At 36.0% G+C, this 24,359-nt stretch overlaps 2 protein-coding genes across 3 annotated transcripts; both read right to left on the bottom strand.

Annotated features, from left to right (window-relative positions):
- Positions 1 to 67: 67 nt before the first annotated feature.
- LOC137707888 (developmentally-regulated G-protein 2) lies at positions 68 to 3,842 on the bottom strand. Its single transcript, XM_068446823.1, has 12 exons — positions 3,744 to 3,842; positions 3,401 to 3,492; positions 3,213 to 3,280; positions 2,836 to 2,912; positions 2,532 to 2,712; positions 2,273 to 2,329; positions 1,976 to 2,050; positions 1,705 to 1,824; positions 1,363 to 1,533; positions 1,101 to 1,214; positions 817 to 987; positions 68 to 520 (listed from the first exon to the last, which is right to left on the bottom strand). Exons 2-12 carry the CDS (start codon positions 3,468 to 3,470, stop codon positions 425 to 427), a joined length of 1,200 nt encoding a protein of 399 aa, XP_068302924.1. The 5' UTR covers positions 3,471 to 3,492; positions 3,744 to 3,842; the 3' UTR covers positions 68 to 424.
- Positions 3,843 to 4,730: 888 nt separating this feature from the next.
- LOC137708412 (uncharacterized) lies at positions 4,731 to 11,473 on the bottom strand. 2 transcript variants are annotated; one of them, XM_068447484.1, is made up of 9 exons: positions 11,246 to 11,473; positions 10,625 to 10,787; positions 9,956 to 10,124; positions 9,395 to 9,450; positions 6,511 to 7,392; positions 6,219 to 6,356; positions 5,691 to 5,981; positions 5,522 to 5,578; positions 4,731 to 5,119 (listed from the first exon to the last, which is right to left on the bottom strand). In XM_068447484.1, the coding sequence occupies exons 2-9, from the start codon at positions 10,751 to 10,753 to the stop codon at positions 4,958 to 4,960; spliced, it is 1,884 nt and encodes a 627-aa protein (XP_068303585.1). In that variant the 5' UTR covers positions 10,754 to 10,787; positions 11,246 to 11,473; the 3' UTR covers positions 4,731 to 4,957. The 2 variants fall into 2 exon arrangements, with proteins under 2 accessions (XP_068303585.1, XP_068303586.1); XM_068447485.1 differs by having other exon boundaries at positions 10,625 to 10,743.
- Between the last annotated feature and the right edge of the window lie 12,886 nt (positions 11,474 to 24,359).

The raw sequence follows: 24,359 nt of genomic DNA, 5'->3' as shown, positions 1-24,359 counted from the left end.
AATTGACTGTAAATTTTCTCATCGAAAAAATCGTTCTCTTTCTGCAAATGAGTGCATCCGACTTAGCTAGATAGGCTCGGAATTTATGCTTGGCACGCAAGCAAGATAGAGCCGAAGAGCATTTAGAAGTGCATTGATCACCATCTCCAGAAACACAGATTATCGTGCAGTACATGTTCAAAATTTCAAGAAGTAATTAATCTAAACATACAACACATGGACCAGAAAATTTACCTATTTCGATAAGCACGACATTCTAATATCAATTCTTCTCTTTCGACTAATTTTCAAATTGAGCAAATGATTTGATTATGTCGTGCTCTGTAGGCATCTCAAATCTGGATATACATCACATCCACGGATCATTCTTCTGTGCCGATTCATGTAAGAAACTCGGGTCTGCATGGTATGCCTATCAATGATATTACTGCTTCAGGGGAGCCTTCTTCACTCTGTCAGATATACGAGCAGGGTCCGTTGAATGTGACTTGAAACGACCCCTCCCTTCCCCTTCCTTGTCCTGGAGAATGCAAACGCCAAAAAATAGATTTTTATCAGAAGCACATTTCTTTCCTCGTCCGTTCCAAAGAAAACAAAAAACACTGGAATCTAGCAAGAATCTAGCAAGCATCTGGAATTACAATAGTCATACGACCCAAACTTCTTTTCTCTTATTCAGAAAATCAGTGCGATATTATATGAAAAAGCAAAGGAGAGAGGAGTTGTAAAACCTTGGTCAAAATATAGTGATACAGAAGCCGTGTATACTTGTCGATGCGGTCTTATTTCTAATGAAAATCACAAAGACAGGTTTACCTTTTTCTTGACAATCTGAACCACGTCTTCGTCATTCAAAACATGACCGAGACCACAATGCTGTGGGTAGTGCCTTGCGCTTGTACCCCACACTAGCACGTATTTAACTTCCTTCACTAAACTCCTGTGTATATGGTTACAAAAGTCTCCAACAGAGCAGCCCCCTCTATCCTACACATACATGCAAAGAGGAATAAGAGAAAACGAACAAAGCCAGAAAGCTCATAAGAATGGTGTATTGATTGATCCTAAAAGATAACAGAAAAAAAATATTTGCAACTTACAGCAGAAAGAACTACAGGATCACCAAAATCAGGTTGCTGGCCCTGTGGCTTGGTATAAACTCTAACAAGTCCCATCTCCTCCCACATTTTTGCAAGTAGTCTGTCAAAGTTCAGCTGTTGAGCAACATCATGAATCAAAGTTAATGTTCCGGAACCATTTCGTATGGGAAACTCTTGTTTCATATCCATTGCAAGATGTTAGAAAATGGTAATGTAATTTTTTTCGTTTTGCACAATAGGGTCCAACAAAAACATAACTTGCCTTGAGATTGCAACTAATGACAACAGAATTAGGTTGCCGGGCTAATTTGTCCACATCATCAATACCAATAACATCTATCTTGTTGTATACATATACACACTTCATGTATTTCCGGTTTCCCTCAATGACATCGATAAGATCATCCACTGTGGCGTCCTCACGAAACAGCAACTGCATAAAAGCTATTATACATGAGTATTCTTTCCCAAAGGATGAGCATGGAGACGACAGCATCACCAATTGAAAGATTGTACATCACCGACTTAAAGAAAAGCACGTACCACTAGTTGTGTACCATTAGCTTTCATAAAGAACAACATTGACTAAGCCTAAGTAAAGTACCTCAGCATTGTGAATTTTGTATTCATGAAGAATTTGATAGCAAAGCTTCTCGTCCACATGAGTCAAAGTGAGAGTGCTGTTGAAAGAAATTCCTCCAGTCTTTTTCTTTTTGAAGTATATCTGCCCATGGAACAAAACGCAAAATCCAGCGGAAGTCCACAGTTAACAAAACAAACAATATATGGAAACAGCAAAACAACCGACAGAAACTAAGACCTGGTTGAGTCTGTTTTCAAAACGCTAATATCTATATTGTGAAGATGAAACTTACTTGAGGCGGTTTCTTGTTTAAACGTAAGCCCACAGCTTCCAGCTCCTTTGTCAATATTTGCCGATGGCCTTCACTCTGAAACATCAAAATGCGAGAGTTAGACTAAATAACTGACAGAATCCAAAAAAAAAAAAACAGGTAATCAACATAAAGTATCAATAAGACAGGATTCAAAGGTCAAGCAGGTTGCTACGAATGGAAAACAATGAAAGGTCTTTAAGCAGACTAGCAGTAAACTTATTTATCAGCTGTTTAAATAGCAACAGTAACAACAGCATGTTACTAATAAATACTTACTTTTGAGGCATCAAGGACCATCAACACAATATCTGAAGACTTGGCAACAGCAATGACCTGCAAGAGAGGGTCTTATCAAATTCCATCCATTTCCATGATACTTGGAAATATGGAGCAGGAGAGAAAAGGCCAAATATAGTCGTCAGACTGATCACCATTCTACCTTGTTGTAAAATTCTCATGATATTATTGTACAATAAACGCATAATGACATGTTATCACAAGAAGAGAGGAAGCTTAAGGAGAATATTGTTATCACCTGCCTCCCACGACCTTTGCCTTCAGAAGCACCTTCAATAATTCCAGGAAGATCGAGCAGCTGAATTTTTGTATCATTGTAATGTATAATCCCAGGAATGCAGGTAAGAGTTGTGAACTCATAAGATGCAGCTTCAGAGTGTGTGCCCGTCAACATAGTCAAAAGTGTTGACTTTCCCACACTACAAACAACAAGCAAATCTCATAAGGATTCGCCACTTATTACTGTTTGAAGGTACAACATTTCATTTTGCTTTCTTTCCACGATACACAACGCATATTGAGGTTATATAAATATCGCAAACCTAGGAAACCCAATAAGCGCAACACGTCCGTGACCAAATTTTGTAACTTCGAAACCATCTCCACCTCCGCTAGACCCCTGAAATTCATTTATGAATCATTAAAATGGAAAAACTAAACCTCAAACACATGAAAAGAAAGTTGTTTCAAACCAATTGAACCAGTACAAAGATTTAACAAGAATCCCATGCACATCAAACTTCCTAACACTAATACAGGAAACGTTATATTCACATCAAACCATACTCATGCCTTTTTTTTTTTCTTTAACAAACAATATTATCTACACTAAGGACCATAATTTGTATGTGTGTATAAAACATAATACATATATATATATATACACACACACACATATATTTATGGAAGAATTGCATACTTTCGGAGGCTCCAAAAGCTGAGTCCTGAGCTTGGCAATCTTTGCCTTGAGCTGGCCAAGATGATACTCTGCATTTCTTTCAGCAATTCAATTAAATAAAAAAAATTAAGATATAACCCAATTTATAAAAGAAATCAATTAATTTAACTACCGAAAAAATTTGAATTTAATATAAAAAGGTAAAGTGCCTGTGGCTTTATTTTTCTGAGTTCGAGCCATTTCGGCCTCAATTTCCTTGATCCTTTCGATGATCCCCATTGCTACTGGATTTTTTCAGCCCCTACAACGAAAAAAGAAACAGCAGGAACAGATGAGATATAGAAACTACCAATTGAGTAATTAAAAATTGAAAGGTCTGTTTGGTTGCCGAGAAATTGTTGATTCAACTGCGATGTCTCGGAAACCAAACGGAGAGTGAATTTGAGTGAGGGAGGAGAGGCTGAATTGCTGTGAGGGAGGTTGAATTGTTGAAGGAAGAAATGTTAATTGTACGAATTGGAGGGAATGGAAGTGCTGCGGTGGAGGACTCACCGTGACTCAGTTGGCGACGATGACGTCTCTGGAGCTGAAAGTACCAGAGAAGTGGGGGAGGGAGAGAGAGAGAGAGAGTGTGTGTGAGTTAGGGCTGAGAAGAAGAGAGAGAGTACGGGCTTTAAATCCAGGTTCGGTAACGTGCGTCTTGGGCCTCTTTCTTGGGTACCATCTAATCAAATTTCCTGTCTTTTTCTTTTTTTTCTTTTTCTCATTATAATTTTACATTGTTCAGACCCGTCCAGTCATCCGTCTAGGTTATGAATTTCATTTAGACACAGAATAGATAAATTTTATTTTTTATTTTATTTTTTCACTAAATTGTAAGAGACTTATTGAATACTTGGATGAACACTCATTATATTTTTGTTCATGTTTTCAATATGTTGTAATACTTTATAATTTATATGTTATTCTACTTTGCAATTTATACAGTTATGTATTTTTTTTTGGTATAAATAGACACTTATTTATGCGATACATATAAATTTACTTAAATCTGCCTAGTCCTCTTCGACCCCACAAGCCGCCTAGGCACTAAACCCCAACCCGTCGTCCAACCAACTCCTGATGTCTTTTTGAACCTTAGTCTCAATAGCACTCAAGCTCCAAATAGTTAGTAATTTAATATGGTTAGTCTCTTTGGCTCACTCCACAAATTTAATTGATGCAACTCGTTCATTTTTTGGATCTTCATTCAAGATTTTCTTTGAAAATTCACCCAAATCCCAAACCAGACATTGTTTAGCCCTTCGGTCATTGCCTTAGGAGGTTTATTATTTATTGGCGACCTATTTAAGACTTATAATCGGAGTGTGACAAAAAATTAAAACACAATTCAACTTGAGCATTCGGGTCATGCTTTTCGAGTCCATCCTTGTTCTAAACCAATTTGTGTTCCACTGATCAACCCGAAAGTGTTCGCCGGTCGACTTGCATTGCAAAAATTGATTATCAGTGCACGCGGTTAACCGTAGTGGAGATCTCTAACGTTTAACAACAGGCATAAACCCGTTCATAACAAATTACTGAGCGAGAGAATGTGTTAGCAGTTAGAGAAGGTGCCATAAACATGTTTAAGCCTACATCTCGGCAATCCATCTGCAGCATATAAGCTGTGTTAACAAGTGAATGTCAGCATATGAAAGCGGTTACAGTCCAGCAGTATCCTTATTTCTGGATCCGCACGACTAAATGTTACTTTGTATACAATGCTACAAGAAGCCCGGTCTCATTTGATGCACGCTTCGACTAACACTGGCCGGCTTGCTCGGCCCTAGATTTGGCGGTACCTGCGCGTGCATCTCAGCAAGCTGTCTTACTTTCAACAACATTGATGCTGGGATGGGTACTGAAGCATGTTTCCGGGAGTTTATCTGCATAATTTCCCACAGACAAACCAAGTAAAGCCAGTAATCAAAAGGGCATTTAAAGAGAAAATCAATGCTGTAAAGTATACTATATATAGAGGCATATTTGCTTCTTAGTACAGAAGCCAAACATCAGTTTCGCAAGCTACAATGAAGCAAACCACCATAGGACACCAGCTTTTGCTGTAGACACCCGTCGAAGTTGTAAAATACTATGGAGATACGATCAAGGTGCAAAAAATTTATTTACAGAATATAGGCATTTCTGGAAGATATATTTGTATGCAATATTAGAAGTTAAAGGCTGAGCGAAGAGTTCAAAGAAAGCTCGCATTCGAAAGAGATGGGAAGTTGGAACACTTCCCGTCTAACCAACTCATGAAAGAGAGGGAAGGGAAATGTACTCACTCCTTCATCAGGAGGCGTTTGCGCAAAGCTAGCTTTCAGCAGGTTTCTCCACTTGTCCTGCAAAATGATACATGTTTTCTTAGTCAAAAGTATTTACCATCATTTTTAGCATAACTGGATGCCAAATGAACTTGGTACCTTGAACACAAATTGTAAAGCAAAATTATACCTTGAGATCAACAGAAGTGCGATATGAATACGATGCAAAGGAAAGCCTTTTGATCTCAGACCACCTCCCAGTGCCACACTTAGACACACCCTCTACTAATTTTGTAACCTCACCAAGAGTCCAAGCTCGATGGTGCTTCCTTCTCATTCCACCTTTTGCTGTGGGAATCTGGGCTGAACCATCATCTGAATTGTCCTCGGATGAATCTGTCTTCTTCATGCCCATGTTCTTATCCGGTTCAATTGTGCCCATTACTGAGCGACGCTTGTCTTTCTCTGGTTCAGCAGTAAACTACATATGTAACAAATTAACATAACAAAAAATTAGCATGCAACCAACTGATAAGTAATTTAGTATAGCACTCAAACAAAAGGCAATATCAAAAAGGACGTTACTCCCATTAGTCCTCAGTAAGACAAAATACCACTCCATAACGAATAACCTGCTACATTAACGTTACCCACGCATTATCAAATTCAAACACATATGCCCATAACTCAATGTGAAGTTAAGCGAACTTGATCTTGCCTGTGATTTCATCTGTTCAGAAGCAGATCTGGTTTTCAAGACTTTGTCTGCATGCTCACTCTCTGGTAGCGAACTACGCACACTAAAGGCCTCTTTTACAAGTTTAGCTGTCACACCCATTACACTCATGTCGAACTTCTACAAATAGAAAATCGAACGCATTCAGGCATTGTGTCGTAAAGATGACTTAAGAGTGCTATATCATCATAGTAATTCCTATGCTTAAGAAGAAAAGGAAAAGAAATGAAATGATAAAGCAACTCTATTGCCACATTATAAAAGGAAAACCTACCATAAGGGCCATAATATTTTTCCTTGGACGGCTTCTACGAACTCGAGAAACATAGGGAACCTGAACACCAGATCCACCAAGAGAGTCGAACCTGGTGACATAAGTTCTCTCATTTGAAGGGACATTTGTCACATTTCCAAGAGGGTCCAACCTGTTGACAGTAGCTTTCTCATTTAAAGGGACATTTCCAAGAGGCCTACAAGATTTTACAGATGTTTGTCCTTGTCCAGCATTTTTAACTGGACTAATCACTTTTGGGCTACAATCTTTTGATTCCACTTCAGAAAGCTCTTCAATATATCTCTTAGTGGGCTTCCGAACTCGTTTGGCAGCTCTCTGATCTGTGTGAAGATCCTCACTTCCACAATCAAGTTCTACACTACTGTTTCCCAATCTCTTGCCCGAAACAGTGTGATGATTTTCCATTTGGCTACTGTGGCTAGTTGGTGAAGTTTCATACCCATGATTCTTCGCTTCACCATCAGACCCCTCAGTGAGCATACCATCAGCATTCTGAATGCTATCGTCTTTACCCTTCTTCACCAATTTGTTATCTATGATAGTGAAAGTTGTGGTTGAAACATCACAAGAGTTAGTCAATCCCATTGTAATCCTCCTCTTAAGCCATAACTTGTCCTTAACAGTAGTTTCTCTCCCAAAAGTTGCCCGAAATAATTCATGAAGTTCTCTAATTGATAGGTTGTCCAAGCATATCTCCCCCTTTAGTGTATTTACATCAGGCTTTGAACTAGTGCAAATGACACAAGCTGATGATCCACTTTCTATTGGTCCATCTGGCGGTTGTTTTGAGCACTCCCCAATTCTCCCAGATTCATTAATATGACTTCCATCTGGACTCAGTGATAATGGAGGACCAATATCCTGCAAATGAATTTCAGATTGCAGCATCTCATCAATAGCAGGCAATTTATCATGCTGATCAGAACACTGGATGTCTACATTCATAAAAGAAGAAGAATGATCAGGCGATCCACATGCTAGGTGGAGCCTCTCTTCCTGTTTGACCTTTTGCAACATCTCAATGTACTACAAGAGATTTTAGAGGTCGAGAAAGATTCAAGACGATTTTTTAACTAGATATGCTAAAATTGTGCACATACTTGCAGAGATAAAAAAAAAAAGAAGTATTGAAAGAAACTATCTGTAAGTTATAAGAAATGAACAATCAAACCAGTTGATATAGAAATATGCCACTAACACGTAATACTGAAAAATTTCAAGATCAAGAAATTCCTTTCTAGAAGATTAAAATGCATAGCAACTAGGAAATATAACTGCCATACAAGGGGTATCTGTAAACATGTCTAAGTACTTGAATCAATTTATGAAAGAGACATAAAGTTCAAGTTATCCAAAAGAATAATGTTATGGCTTGTTATATTAACACTCCACATATTGTTGAATACACCCCACATTTGCTTTTTCAATTAAATGCTTCCCCATAATACCCTCACACCCCACATTCTCAATATACAATTTACATTTTCTAATACACCCCACATTCTTCACACCTTATTATACTTATTTTTAATTTTTATAAATTAAATTTACTTTGGACATGTGAAACGAAGGCCTACTGATGCTCCGGTTAGAATATGCGATTACGAGACAGAGGTTTAGGGCTGAAGGGGTAGAGGAAGACCTAGGAAGACTTTGAAAGAGACTCTAAGAAAAGACTTCAGAGTTCTTGGATCTAATGGAAGACGTGACACAGAACCGAGCGCAATGGCGTTCTAGGATTCATATAGTCAACCCCACTTAGTGGGAAAAGAGACTCTAAGAAAAGACTTAAGAGTTCTTGGATCTAATGGAAGACGTGACATAGAAACCGAGTGCAATGGCGCTCTAGGATTCATATAGCCAACCCCACTTAGTGGGAAAAGGCTTTGTTGTTGTCATTGGGAGTAAAGCTCTCTCTGAGCAACTAAGGTTTGATGATCTGGAGGAATTGATTGGCATTGTAAATTAGGTCCTCAAACGATCAACTAAGAGATATAAGTAAGTTAAGGAGCAAATTGGTGTCTGCATTTCCCAAGGTGTTCTAATGTCAAGGGTTTGACTACAAAAGACTCACTGTTTAAGAGCGTTCTGCATGACCATGGTGCAGATACAACCCATGACTGCAGGCACTTTGAATGATATGACATACAACCTTAAATTCCTACTAAGACCTTGAACACACAACAAATATTATTGTTTCTTAGGAGTCACATGTATATATTATTGTTTCTTAGCAGTCACATGTATATATTATTGTTTCTTAGGAGTCACATGTATTTGGGAAGCAAAATAAAAGCCTCCTATGAAACCTGCTATAGGAAGGCCGCAAGAAATTAATTTGTATACCTAGCAATTCTTTTGCAGTTTGCAGTATAGGTAATTCACAGATTCAGACTACTTAAAGCTTCAGCATTCATTAAACGAATCCAAACCTACCCTAAGTTCCTTTATGGAAAGACTTCTATCACTTTATATAGGGAGATGCCGTTCAAATCACTAAAATAATGAAAAATATGAAGTCTTACCTCACGTGAAATTTCCAAAACGTCAATTTCGTATTCTATTCGTCAAAATAATTTTTCTCAATCAACGTTTTTGCAGTTTTATTGGTTAGGGTTTTATTCTGTAATGGAGGGTGAGAGGGGTTTTGAGAATTGAAGAAGATAAATAACACGTTAAAACATGATTTGGAGTGTATTTAGAAATTTCTTACTTTTTTTTTAACCTAATAAGGTCGAAATTATCATTGACTAATAGGGTATTCAGGAAGGTCATAGCAGGGTACAATTTTAAGCAAAATAGCACTTAGCCATCTGATTCTACAACAAAAGAGGAATTGTATCCAGAGAAAGCAAGTCAATACCTCTAGCCGTGCATTTAATTTTGCATCAGCTTCTGTGTTCTCTGAATGTGACAGACCTGGAAATGTATTGCTACATCAGAGATGAAAACCATTACAGAACCAACACCATGAGATATAAAAACAGAATGCCTTCAAATAACTTAACAAACCAAGTTATACAACTAGTTTCCAACAAAGCCATTTATCATTGAAAGAATACTTCACTAAGTCACGGAAATAATAGGTATGCAACACAGAACTTGAATATAACTTAAAGGACCCAAAATTGGTCACTTTAGTGGTGTAAATAAATGAACTTCAAACCCATTGAGTAGAAAAAGTAAGTTTGAATAAGATTTCTCAAATTAAGTAGATATTTGAGATTTGAGATACTCATTTAACTTGTAAGATTAAATACAAAGGTCTGAATAGATAAAAATCAGACTTAGAATGCCCCACTAGTCATTAGGTACAGAAGTTATAGCTGACAGTTCCAAAGTGCATTAAAGTTACTGCAAAAAATTTTCCTTAATGATAAAGATGGAAATGAAATCACTAGTCACAACAATAACTCAAATAGACCTTCTGAGTTGTCTTTCTGAGGTTTCCCAGAGGAAGACTCTTCATTGGAAATGCACCTAACATTTCCAGCGTCCGGAACAACAGGTTCAACTGTTTCGTCAACAAGAAAATCCTCAACTTCCATTACTTCATCATCTGTTGCTGGCACTAATCTCCCATTACCTTCAACCTGGAATCAAATAAGACAAAATAAATGGCAATGAAATTATCAACTATGAACTTTTTAGTTCATAGTTGTAGTGCAACACAATTTTAAGTTTCCCCGCTTAAAAGCATTATGGAGAAGCTGGCTCTCATCTCGCCAAACCCAAAACTGGCCTCTCATTTAATCCAAGTATAAACCTCGAGTTTAAAATTGGTGACAAATTAAATCCCCAAACCCAAAGCTTCAGAGAAAAAAACATATCAAATCACAATGCTCAAGCTTCAATGCCTTTCTATTATGATTTTCTAAAATCTGATTCACCCCAGCACCCTGGCTACTTCTAATTGTAATTTTTGAATAAAATAACCGTAAAAAACACTTGGTAAATATACAGTCCTCTATCAACTCTAAAGCAGTATAATGAACACCCATTACACAAGATAATCATGTTTCTCTACAAATTTGAAAGTTGAATCAATCCTACTGAAAAATAATTAAAACTTTTAGTGCAAATGAAAATGTACCCGAACAAGCTTGTATACAACAGGATCGGCAATCTGCTTTGGCGAAGACAACGAAGAGCTACTTTTCTCAACCCCACTCTCCTCACACATCCCTTCATCATTCCCCTCAACACCGACCACTGTTTCCATGGAAAATCCACCACATGCAACTCAAATACACAAACTGAAACCCCAAAAACAAATAAACAAACACAAAAAAAAAAGTAAATGAACAAAGTTAAACTTCAAAATTTTTAAAATAATGAAACAAAGTAAAATCTTATCCACAAAAATATAACGCACCCATAACTCAAAACACACTAAAAATCTCCCCCAAATCAAGCACTCAAACCTGCAATTCAAAATTTCAAACTTCCCAAAACCGAAAGCAAATCACAAAACGAAATTACCACTATATCAAACTACATTTTCTCCAAAGACTGCAAATTTCCAAGCCTAATTACATAAAACTACATTTCTAGTGAGAGAAAAGTACCATTTCAAGCTGAATTTCAAGGTAATTCACATAATATCACACTAAAAGCTGGGAATTTACATGCATAACTAGAAATGTTCAAAATCTTCGCATTCGAGGCAAAATTGAACAACAGATGAAGCGAAATTGAATAGGACGGGGCTCACCATAGGACTGTGGGAGTGAAGAGGGAGTTGACTCGGTCCTTGCGAGTGGAAAATTGCAAGGAAAGCGACCGATTCGAGGCGCGCAGGAGACTGAGTCGGGAAGAAGACGAGTCGTTTTCTGAGAGAGAAAGCTTGTGAGGGAAGCTTTGAGGAAAGGGAAAACAATCGGATTGGTCTGCTGCTGCTGCACCCGTGCGTGCCTTGTTTGCGCCTCTCTGTTTTTTGCCTCGCTTTTTTAGTAAGCTCCGAGCTTTGGTGTCGTACAATTGCGGACTCCAAACGCTACTTCCAATGCACTTCACAAATACGACTTGGCGTCCGGTTCCCTTTTATGTTTTCGAATTTTTTATTTTTTATTTTTGAGTAGAAAAGGTTTTGTTTTTTTTTTAACGATTTTAACGAAACGCTCATGATACTGTTTACTTTAACAAACAAAAAAATCATATTTTTACACTAAAAAGTCAATCCTAGTACTATTCACTTTACCCTTTATTTCGTCCTTATCTTAAAACTCAAAGCTTTTAAATCATTTTCTTTAGTTTTTTTTTTTTTATTATTATTCATATTACGTAGCAATGACGATTTTTTATATCAGACAACACAACAATAAAATTTAAACAGACAAAAATATCAGTTGAGTAAGAGAATCGTTACTTGGTAAGAACATGATTGTAACACAACTCGATACAAATACAATATTAATTGGTTTAGACTACCACATGAGCTAAAATAATAATAATAATAAAAGGAATTGCTATTGACGCTTCAAAAATCTCATTTGCACTTCAAACATTTTATAACTAGAAAGAAAATTACATAATAAGTAATAGGTTTTCCAAAAACCCTAGCATGCCATAAAACATATATCGTATATAGTGTGCTTAGTAGTGGTATCACAATTACCCGAAGGAGTTTATAAATCTTCTGTCCGAAGGCCCTACATTGCTCGCCCGAAGGCATATATAAATGAATATCCACTAAGTAAGCACAAAAGAACAAAAACATAATCTTTCCAAAATATATCTCATCAGAGCTCAGTAGCTCAAACATCATATCATAAATCATATTCATAAATATCTCAGTAACGTAAATTCGATAAAGCATGATATTTCATAAAGCGTAAATCCGATAACTCAGTAAACTCTTCATAAAACATATTCATAAAATCATGCTTTTCATGTATGCATTTTGGAAGGGTCCACTCACAAATACTTTGTTGTCAAAGAGTTGTTCGAACTATAGAGGACAGGGTTGCCGTTAACAAACACACATAAGCACATAAATGGACCAATTAATAAAACTCTACTAAAACGATTGAATTTGGGAAAACGGACATCTTAATCGGATTTAGGACGTTGAAAAACCTAAAAGGAAACCTCAGGTTCCCCTACGTGCCGCCACAAGACGGCAGCCTAGGAGGCCACATGCCACTGCACATGCCAAGATGGGTAATCGGAAAATTCACCGGCGCCACCGTGGATGACGGGGGAGGCGCGTGTGCTCCACACAGCGGCCATGACAACCCTCCACGCGCCACCTTTTGAAAATCTAGAAATTTCTCAGATTTTCCCTCCAACTTAAGAGCCCATTATGAGCTCAATACAAGTCCAAATGGAGTGATTCGAAAGCAAAAATGTAGTTAGGAATATGGAGAAGAGATTCATACCAAGTTGGGACCGAGTGGTGGCTGGAGTTGGTGGGAAAAGTGGCTAGAAGATGGCCAAATGACCACGGTTTGGAAAGTTCCAGATTTACATAGTGACTTTCTTTGAGCTTTTCCGCGTTCTTACACCACCAAAACAACCCAAAAACTTGCTAATCATGAACCTAGACACAATCAACAATGATAGAGACTAATTTCGAGGCTTACCTTCACCGAAGATGGTGATAATTCGCCGGAGAAGTTCCTTGCACAGTAACTGCATTGTGCAACACGGGGAGGGAATTTTCGAATGGTTTTTCTCCTTCTGGTTCAAGAACTCGTAGCGATTTCAAGAGAAGGTGATGGTGTAGTGATGGTTGTTGTTGTTTGTTGTTGTGGGCTTGTGGTGCCCTCGAGGAGGCTGGTTTGAGAGAGAAATGAGAGGGGCGAGAGGTGAGGGAGAGAGTTTGAGAGAGAAGGAAGTGACAGAAAGAAAAGGGGAGGGGGAGGTGTCTCGGGGAATAAGGGAAAAAAAGCAAGGGACAAGGATCCAAAGTGGGTCCCATTGGCTCACAAATTAGGGTCACAAGAGACGAAAAGTGAAATATCCGAAAAACGTTTGACGTTTCGAAACATAATGTCTACGTTATAACTCCAACTTTGAATCTATTCGCGCTCATGCATTCGTGGTGATGAGAAGAATAAACTAAGAAAATTAGTCACAATCATTACGTCGAGACTGTCAACAAAAGTGTTCATGCCTAAAGGGTAATTTGGTAGTTTCATACGTTCGATAATATGAAATACGACAAACTTAGGATGGGGTATCACAACCCCTCGTCTAAAGGAAAAATACACATTTTCTATATCTTCCTAAGTATTTATAATTAAGTTGATTTTTTCGTGTTGTCGTAAAAGGATAAATGGAATTGAGATTAAAATTAAACGTCCATTTTGACGAGAAAAAATTGTTACCTAGAGTTGAAAAACCTAGGAAGCACGCGAGCTTCAATTTGGTGCAGAAATGCGTTCGGGGAGTTTGAGTGGCAGCGGCCGAATTCACCTAAGTTCGTCAGGCTATGGCATGTGATACGGCATGAAGCGGCTCTGATTTTCCAATTGTGAAATTCAGGGCAGGTAAATTGGTGTGCGAGATTGATCCCGCGAGAAATTTGCAGAGGCATGAGCCTTGGGGAAGAAGATCACACACCGTTCCAATTATTTTGTTATTTGTCCTACCCTAAACAACTGTTGGCATCACTAATTGTCATTGGTTGACTTAAGAAAATAATAGGGAAAGCACTTGAGTACATATATTTTGGAAAAGTGAAAGTTTGTCGCAGCATATCATATCCTTCTCTTCTTCGCTAGGGTTATATGAAGAAGAAAAAACAAGTGAAAGCTCCCTTCAGATTCAAATTTAAATAAGATTTTTACATCGGGTGTAATTCCGTACTTTGGGAATTATATATTGTAAGAAATATCTAAACATATGGAGTCAAGTGATAGCACAAATAAACCATTCATTGCACTTTGCACACATTCGATGTTTCTAAACATCTCTTATTGTCACAACGCTCATCACTACTACATTGTGTATTATATCATTATTATACACCATTTGACTTTTTCTTTCAATACCATTGTACCAAACTGTTATTTTAGTAACTAAACGGTATGAAAATTATTTAGTTTCGACAAGTAAGAATACCATTACATACGGTACAATACATTGATGTCATTCTAAACGTAATTGGAAATCACAATAAACTAAAGTTTCAAAAACAAAGGCAAAGCTATAATTAACTCATTATATTTTTTATTATGTAGATTGATGTCATAGAAGCCTCGGTCTTAGAAGCTGACTATGAGATGGTAGCTTCGAAAATAAAAGTTGGTTGTGTATATGAGATCACGCGGTAAACAAAAGTACAAGGTCGTACCACACCCTGTACAACTATTATTCAATGTGAAAACAACTTCCAAGTACATACCCAAAAAACCTCCACACGTTCCAGAGCACCGCTTTTATTTAGTGGATTATAGTGAATTGGTATTGATGAGTTGATTTTATACTACATATTTCTCCTATTCTTGGTATATTTTGGTGAGATTTTGATGTTTTCTTATATATTTTTAATTTAGAACATGTGAATCCTTTTTAGCATAAAATAGTCCAACGGTGGAATTTTTTAGTTATTCCAATTGAAGTGGGTTCATGAGTCTATCAAGAATGTTGTCAAAATTTCCTAACTTTAGCCCAAAGCATCTGATCGTTGCAGATTAATTTATGCCCAGCCCTCAGTGCTGGCAGATTAGGCTGCACTGCAAAGCTTATTTGTGACTTTTGGGCCAGAAGATGATGGATTTTGGGCTTGGGCTCTTCTTGGGACTTGAAGAAGAAGGTCCTAATTTTTAATTCAAGTCATTTTGGGCCTATTTTGAATCCCTAAAGGTCCAAAAACGTGGTTATTGCTCTGCTAGGAAGATTTCCCACCTTGATTTGGATTGTGTTTTTAAGTTATCTTTATATTATTTTGTTTCCTAGTTTTTAGAAGACCTTTTCCATGTGGGATTTTAATTTGTAGTAGTATAAATAAGGCTATTTAACCATTAGGGTTCTCTACGCAACATTGAGAGAACTTAGCAAAGCTTTGGTGAATTTCAAACTTTATACCTACAAGGTGTTTTCAATCATTTTTCTACTTAATGATATTTTCTTTGGTTTTTATAATGAGTATGCATAAGGTATCACTAAATCTAGAAATGACAACACCATTTCTAGAATCGGTGCCACTATTTCTATAATTGGTGCTACACGATGACTATTTATAAAAATAATGGTCACACTATTTTTTATAAAAATAATTTACAAAATTCAATTTAATCTGAAGTCATTTGCCTATTTATTTATGACGATGAAATTTCGTTGTTTCTTGTATAACAAAGTGTTCGTCAATTTCTTTGAACTCAATTGGATGTCTCAAATATTTTTGATTTGGCTAAATTTTTGCAAGGATGATCTAAGTGGCCCAACATGAAAAATAGATGGTTCAGATCGTTGAAGGTCGATGTGGTGTGGGTCCCACAACTAATCTCCATATATATATATATATATAAAGAGAAAATGAATGTGAGATGAGAAAAGAGAGAAAGGGGCTAGGGCCAAGTGGAAGATAAGAGATGAGAGAGATGAGAAGTGGACGGATGGACGATGAGAGATGGGAGAGGGGAGAGATGAGAGAGAGAAAGAAGAGGGTGGGGCCAGTGGAAGAGGAAGGAGGGAAAGAATAAAAAAAAATAGTAGTTAGGCCAATTTGTTAGGTTGTTTAATGTTGAGTTTTGTCCTAACCATTAAATAAAGTTATTAGGTGGTTTTTGGTTAAAATTCAAAGTTTTGAAGCCTTTTTCATTAGTTTCTCGAAGTTATTTTTGGTTTAATTTGTTCAAGTTTGAGTTTTAACGTCCTAGCTATTTGGGTTTGAATCTTGGACATTAATTAAGGTGGCTTTGCCTTGCTCTTGGCTTAGTTTCTGTAAACTCAAATGTATAGTATTACTGCTATAGTATGTGCTGTGTGGAATAATAAGTTTATCTTTATGTTTATATGGGATGGATTTATGGCTTCAAGCATTATTCTTGTGATGACTTAAGAGTAAAGGGTCACGTATAGTTGAACTTAGGATTTGATACCATAAACCTTCGAAAGGGTTGTACGAACATACTAGCCAATATCATGTCAATGAGGTTAATGTAGTATGTTGTATGACCATGGAAATGAACAGTCTCGCTACTTTATCATGTGTGCTAGTAGTGGGTCTCATAGACCGATCAGCTACAATATTTTAAAGTGATTATGAATGCTGAGTGAGCACAGAAGTTGGAAAATGGACACTCTAAATACTTTATCATGTGTGGTAAGGATAACTTAGTTGTTATGTGACAACACTTCAGCTATTGACATATCAAAGAATCTAGTTCATCATCATAAAACCAGACATATTAATCGAAGATTTCATTTCATCCGAGATGCACTTCAAGATGGTGAGATTAATCTACTATATTATAAGACTAAAGAACAGATAGCAGATATCTTCACCAAAGCTTTGGCAAGGGATCAATTTGAATTTCTAAGGAAAGCTCTAGGAGTGATTTCAGCACAACACTTGGAAGGGAGTGTTAGTTTATAAGCGTATATGCTGAAATGTTATAAGAACTTAGAGTAGAACTTAGTTTCAATGGCAGCCCTTGGATCACAGTCCAAGTGTGTAGTAAGATGTAATCTTAGAGTAAGTGATAGTTTATGCCATGTGTCATTACCTTATAGGGTAGATAAATGACGGGCTAGATTTGAATGATGTAATGAAGGAATATTCTATTCCCAAAGGTTACATGTGGACAGTGTGCTTGTGAATGAAAGTAATCATCTCATTTGCTTCTTCTTCAAGCTCTAACTCTCTCTCTCTAAAATCTCTCTTTCTCTCTCTTAAATTCTTAATCTCCAGCTCCATTGATTGTTGATTTAAAGAAGCTTATATACAAGATAACAGTCTGTATGCTAACAATAATCGACTACGTCTAGGATGGGAAGTTACCAGAAGACTGCCACTTGGCCAAGAAATTGGTCCAAAAGGCTTCAAAATACACGGTTATACGCGAAATTATACCAACGCTCCTACTCTAAACCCATGTATTGTGCGTCACCCAGAGACGGGCTTGTAGATCCTGAACATTCTGACGTATGCGAGAACCACACAAGCAGAAGATCCCTGCACAAAAGGTGTTGATGGCAGAATATTTTAGCCTACCATGCGACATGATACAATAGATTGTGCTCAGACTTGCAAAAAATGCCAAAGCTATGCCCTTAAGAACCATCAACAGGCTGAAGAACTTAACACTTTAATAAGATCTTGGCCTTGCAATGGGGCATCCACCTCGTCGAACCACTGAAGAAGGTACAGGGCAATAAAGAATACATGATAGCGGCACAAATTACTTCTCCAAGTAGATCGAGGCAAAGACTTTATCAAGAATCACTGGGGCAACAATAAAATCGTTTTTATGGAAGTTGATTCGACATCCCTCATACCATACTCATGCACAATGGATTGCAATTCACCAGCTCCGAGGTTACAGATTGGTATAAAGATATAGGCATCCACCATCTCACCTCTACTCCGCATTACCCGAAGGTAATGTACAAGCAGAGTCTTCACACAAAACTAATGTAGTCATATTTCCATATATTTTTATCATATGTTCTTTTGGATTTTGTATATTCAAATGGGTTAAATGCACTCAATTATATTGTTTTGATTCTTACGCATCAATACTGGAGTTATGTGAAAAGAAGTGAAAAATGACATTTTCGAGCGTTTAGAGTATTTCCAGTAGAGCAAGAGTCTAATTGCACCAAGACTTGTGCGTTATAATAAGAAGAAATTGCAACGGTTTTGGATATCAAATGGACATGGAAACGCTGTTCAATGGCTTTGAGGAGAGACATAGTTACTAGTTTTATTATTTCTGTTTATTTTTCATTTTATTTAATAAGAACTTTGAAGTCCATTAGAGCTAGGATTAGTGGTCATTTATTTGGCCTTTTTTTACTTACTCTTCCGATTCTTGCCGTGAGGTTTTATAAGGAGATTTATTCTCATTGTTTTTAGGTAGGAAGCTACCAAAACAAAAAAAAAAAAAAAAAAACAAAACAAAAAAACAAAACAAAATAAAAAATACAAAAAAAAAAAAAAAAAAAAAAACAAAACAAATAAAAAGAAAAAAGGAAAAGCACAAATCATTTTGAGAAAGGGGGCTGCGGCAGAAAGTAGAAGAGGGAACACTACAACAAAAATGGGCTAAGAACACAATTAATTTGTGCCCTTCTCATTTTCATTGAGCACAATTTTATATTTGTGCTTTTTAAATCTCATTGAGCACCAAAATACCTCAAATATGCCTTCTAACATAAAAGCACATTAATTTTTGTCGGGTATTTGTGCCTATTAAAATTTGAACACAAAACATTGTGTCCAACTTGTATGTCAGAGATGGAATTTTTTTTTATTAATTTACATAGACACAATAAAGGCCTTTGGCCTCTATTTTAATGTATTTAAATAAAAAAATATGTTTTTGTGTTCTTTACATTTACTTTTTCCTATTCCCAACTATTTTTCCCTATTCACAATTTGTGAAAATATCTAGTTGCAATCATCTTGAATTATTATTGAGGCATTTAGATTGACATTGTGTGTTTTAGACCTTTGATCAAACTAGCTTCTTAAAATGTGGCACCATTTAGATTGTCATAAGCCCTTTTTTATAAAATTACGTTAGGCGCCATTGCATTTAAATAAATGGACCACAATTCTTGAAAAACAGTGATTGATATTTCTATATTTTTGGAAATTAACTTTTTAAGTCATCGATATTTTTGAACGTCGTGTTTGGTTTTGTACATATGTTAATAGTTGTCACATATTGTTCATGCAATTTTCTTTTTTGTTTTTTCAATTTTATTCTCACATCCTACCATATAAATCAATCAACAAAATTATGAAAATGTACCCATAGTACCTATAAAACAAATGTACACAATTTATTTGTAATACCTTACGTATTTTTAGATGTATGATTTGGTTATTCATTTTTGTATGATTATGTGGAACTCGTTGGAAAACAAATAAGATGGTGGGTAATTTCATCTTTTGTGGGACCTTCAAGTTCAAGACACTTGGTGATAAATATTTTATTTAATTTAAATAATATTTATCTTAATGAACGTGTGGTCACAAATGGATGTGAATTCGGAGTTAGAAAGAGTAAGTTACGAATTTTTAAAGTTAGAAGGCAAAATGGTAATTTTGGGAGGGAGTATTATAGAAGCCAAGGGCTTCTACCATTTTACTTTCCTAGCAGGCTGATGCAGCAGGGACCCACCCATATGGGTCTTCACCCTTCCCACCTGGTCATGTATATATAATTATTTGTTGTATAGACACAGTTATGTATATAATTATTTTATAAATTTTCTAATGGGTTTTTGTGTACCGTGGGACCCACCCACGTGGGTTTTCACCCTTCTCCGTGCTTCTATTCCTCTCTACACACCATCATTCCTTTGTCTCCCTCCTTCACGCAATCCTCTCTCTCTACTTCTTCACATTTTTCTCTGTCATCTCCCTCACCATCTTTGTGCTCCCTGCATAGAAAACCGCAGCATCCATCTTTATTTAACTAGCCACTCCAATGAACCTTGCCACCACCCAAACATTACACTGCCACCCTCGCTCTCTCACAATCTTTCTGTCTCTCCTTTTCGGCTTCTTCCTTGAGACAAAGAAGCACATAAGCAATGACGAGGGCGGAGCTGGCGATCTTCGGCGAGGCAACCACTAGCGTCACCTTCCTCTCCTCACTGCAGACTCCCTATTACTTTTTGCTTTTTGGAAATCGAAACCGACGCGACGAAATGACAAACTCCGTCGCGGCTTGACTCCCAGGCTAGATTTTCCGTCGAATCTAGTATGAGTGAGTCTTGAAAACACCTTAGTTAGGTTCTTTAAGTTGTTTAGAGACGTTTTGCACTGCATGCCAGATTTGGTTAAGTTTGGATGCAGTTTCAACTCAGGGGATAAATTCCCCAGATTTCCAGCGAGGGTTATGATTTTTAGGCTGATTTTACGATATCACCGGCCACCCAATGTCCCTAAAGAAGGTAAAATTCGAATACTTACCTTTGTAGCTTTGTTTTAGCTTTTGAATTGTTGAAAATGGTTATGATTTGGACCAAAACGAACTCTGAAACCTCTGGCGTAGCTGTAGGTTGTACTGTCGCTGCGTGTGGCACTGTTATGGATGGCGTGCACAGATGCCTCCACCAGAAGGATGATTGCCTGAAAGGATGAATATACGTTTTCAAATGTTTGTTTCAGATTGTAGGGTATTTCAAATTTGTTATTTTTTTTTTATATTTAATTGATAGGGCACAATTACCAAAATTGTGCTAACGTGAATCTGAAATGGCATCTGACACAGGTGTCAGAATAGGGCACAATATAAACCTTATTTGTGCTCAACTTTTTTAGCACACATGGGCGTATCGTGCCCTCTAATCAAAGGGGACGCCTGTAAAGGGCACAAATACAAATATAGTTGCTGCATTGTTGCTATTGGTTTGTGGGCACAATTGTTGGTGCTTTTTGGCCTCAAAGGGCACTGATAATTTATTGTGCACAGTGGCCATTTTTGTTGTAGTGGAAGAGCTTAGTTTATTTTTCCCTTTGCTAGGGCATTGTTATTATCATGTTTTTCTTTTTTCCTAGCCTAATCATGAATACTTAATTGCCTAGTGGCATTGTTACTATCCAGTTTTTCTTTTTCTTCTTTTTTATTTATTTATTTTTCCATATTGAGTATCTATTGCTATTCATAATGCGTTTGATTTTATTTAGATACTTGATCACCATCTAGATTTCAATTAAGTTGATTTCATGCAATTAACTTGGGTTTAGCTTCTTGCAATTGATACCATAAACACCTATTTGTAGATGCCATGCAATTAGGGTTTGTGTGATTTTCTAACGATTTCCATAGAGCTTAATGAGTTCTTACTTGTTTAAATTCATCTAGATGTCATAGAGAGTTAACAAGTAAGGATACTTTTGATGCAACCAAATGCCAAGACTGTTGAATAATTTAGGAAATTGATGTTTAATATTGGAGAACTACTCGAGCATAACATATTAAGAGAATAAAGTAGAGTTGATTATGGTAAATTCGGATGCCCTAGGTCATATTTTCTTATGTTTTCAATTTATATTCACATACATTTTATTTTCAAGCTTTACTTTTATTTAAGTTAAATTCAAATCATCATATATTTTCCATTAAAGCTTGGTAATTATAATTTGTTTCAATCTAGTTAGTAGATTTTTAGAATCAATTTGATCTATGTGGGACGGTATATGTGCTTATGTTATACCTTGATCGGATTCATGTACTTGCGAACACTAAAATTTGAAACTTAATGAGATTAATTTTGGTCATCTAATTTTCGCAACAAGTTTCTTCGTTAAGAATTCAATTATGCTTATACTGAACACATTTCAGCATCTCAACATTCTCCAATTTATTCCAGTCTTTTACATGAATAAATGAAACCCATACTACATAAACAGAAATAACTAGTAGCTTGCAAATTTTTAGCTCTTTTTTTATTTTTATTTTTATTTTTATTTTTTATTAATTTGTAATTTACAATCCTTAAATAAATCCTCAAAGCTACAACGCTTTCCATTTTTAATTCCAATGTAGTACAAACTGTCCATCCTCTTTTTTTTTTTTTTTTTTTTTTTCTTTCTATATTAACACAAGCCCAATAGCACAATCTCTGTAATACTTTCTGAAAACAATAAAGGATAGGTACAGGGTCGGTCATGAGGATTTGAGGGCCCTAGGCGAGTTTTCGAAATGGGGTCCTAATATTCTCTGATTTTCGGTTCTTTGTACATTGATATATATAAAAAAGAATTAGCTAAATATATATTCTATTTCCACATCCAATATCATTAAAAATTAATATAAAAAGAGCATAAATATACAAACATTACTTAAACATTAAACTGCTTAAGTTTTTAGACTCAAATGTACTAAATGTTTGTAGTCAAGAGTCTAAGATTGAGAGTGAAGAACAATAAAACTTGATGATCAAGGGAGTAAAGAACAATAAAACTTGATTGATGAATATAATAAATTCAACAACGCTATTTGTTTCTCTTATGTTTTTTTTCGTAAAATCAACATCACACTAATGAATCGAATACTAAAACAATCCATTGAATAAAAAGCTATTGAAATGAAAAATATAAGTTCAAAGTTTTGAATACATTAAAGTACAATCTTCAAGACCATGTGATAGTTGATTTAAAAATTCGATAGAAATTGGGAGATTGGGAAGTTGAATTCAAAAAAGAGTGCGTTGTGACTTGAGTTTTATAACTTTATATGCATTTAGACAGATGAATTGACAGTAAACTTGAAAAACAAGAAAAATTTAGTGACTAAAAAAGGCATCTTTGTGTTTTGAACTCAACACTCCAAAGAAAAAGAAAGCCAAACATTTCCACTGCACCAACAAATAAATTATGAAATCTCTTACTTTTTTTGTATTTATATGTTATTTATAGGATATAAAAAATTTTTGGGAGCCCCTTCGAAGTGGGGGCCCTAGGCGGGTGCCTACTTGGGCTACCCTCAGGGCCGGCCCATAGGTATTACATATAAGAGCTCAACTCCAATATTGGAGCATGGTAGGGAGATATGGCTAACAAATAAAAGGCTTAATTAAGGATCAAAGGGCAACTAGGGATAAAATAAGCATATGAGGTAGGCATGAAAGGCTCAAACGATCGAAAAAGAGCCTATATCATTTCCGAAGTTCTTAAATGAATTGGTGAATGAACCAAGAGGTATGAAGCAAGTTCTAGAGATACAAGTAAAATTGAGATCATGCACACAAGAACAAATGAGATTGATACATAATGGTTCAATCATGCGCATAGGCTCAAAAACTCACAAGGGTTATATAAACTCTCAAAGTTCTCATTAAAAGCTTTAAATCATGCTCAAGTTTCACACCAACAAGGTTATGTGTAGGTGGCAGAACCACATGGAGGCCAGGTCCTATCCTAAAACTCTTAACATATATGTATTGTTTGCTAGTTTCTATAATAACTAGCTTACAGGGCATTCGTAAGTGGATTTTATCAATTCAATCGGGACTTGGGTTCGAAACTAAACCTTATAATTAGCCTTTTGTTTTACTATATAAAAATTAATTCTTTTTTTTTATTTTTGTTTTGTTTATCTAAAACAAGGTCTATAAGTTTTATAATTAGCCTTCTGTTTTACCATATAAAACTTAATTTCTTTTTTGTCCTTCTGTTTTACTATATAAAAATTAATTCTTTTTTTGTTAGTTTATATAAAACAAGGTCTATAAACCTTATAATTAGCCACCTATTTTACCATATAAAACCTTCTCTCATATAAAACAAGGTCTATATAATTTAGAGGAAGATTCAATTACGTTGAAAAAAAAAAGAACTCACGAAAATAGTTGAGTTATGAACTTAAAGCTCGTAAACAAGTTATGTTCTTGTGATATAATCATATCAATACTAAATTTTTCATAAATTTTTTTAAAGCCCCATCACTTTTGTTTGATAAAATTTTCATGCCAATAGAAAGAAAAGAAACCTTAAATATTTCTTCAATTGATTATATTGCTATATTTAACTTTCTTTATTTTTATGTCTTAAAGGCCCCTCTTGAGAGCGAGTTCTGGCTCCATCACTGCTCTCTAAGGTAATGTACTCTGCCTCAATTTTACAGGCCGCTGCCATTAATTTTTTCTTGCTCCTTTTTAACTCTTGACGTGGTTTTTAGAATGTTGGAAGAGTTACC

The sequence above is a fragment of the Pyrus communis genome, chromosome 11 (assembly GCF_963583255.1).
Source record: "Pyrus communis chromosome 11, drPyrComm1.1, whole genome shotgun sequence".
NCBI lineage: Eukaryota > Viridiplantae > Streptophyta > Magnoliopsida > Rosales > Rosaceae > Pyrus > Pyrus communis.
The sequence above is the reverse complement of the archived record's forward strand: the minus strand, read 5'-3'. Positions and strand labels throughout refer to the sequence as shown.

What these genes read in the sequence shown, in the direction of transcription:
- LOC137708412 (XM_068447484.1), bottom strand. Translation starts at nt 10,753, where the DNA reads ATGGAAACAGTGGTCGGTGTTGAGGGGAATGATGAAGGGATGTGTGAG. An exon ending in TTGTATACAAGCTTGTTCGG is followed by an intron (nt 10,125 to 10,624) that starts GTACATTTTCAT and finishes ATTTGATTCCAG; the next exon opens with GTTGAAGGTAATGGGAGATT. An exon ending in TCAGAAAGACAACTCAGAAG is followed by an intron (nt 9,451 to 9,955) that starts GTCTATTTGAGT and finishes ATACATTTCCAG; the next exon opens with GTCTGTCACATTCAGAGAAC.
- LOC137707888 (XM_068446823.1), bottom strand. Translation starts at nt 3,470, where the DNA reads ATGGGGATCATCGAAAGGATCAAGGAAATTGAGGCCGAAATGGCTCGA. An exon ending in GCGCTTATTGGGTTTCCTAG is followed by an intron (nt 2,713 to 2,835) that starts GTTTGCGATATT and finishes TGTTGTTTGTAG; the next exon opens with TGTGGGAAAGTCAACACTTT. An exon ending in TGGTCCTTGATGCCTCAAAA is followed by an intron (nt 2,051 to 2,272) that starts GTAAGTATTTAT and finishes TTGATGTTTCAG; the next exon opens with AGTGAAGGCCATCGGCAAAT.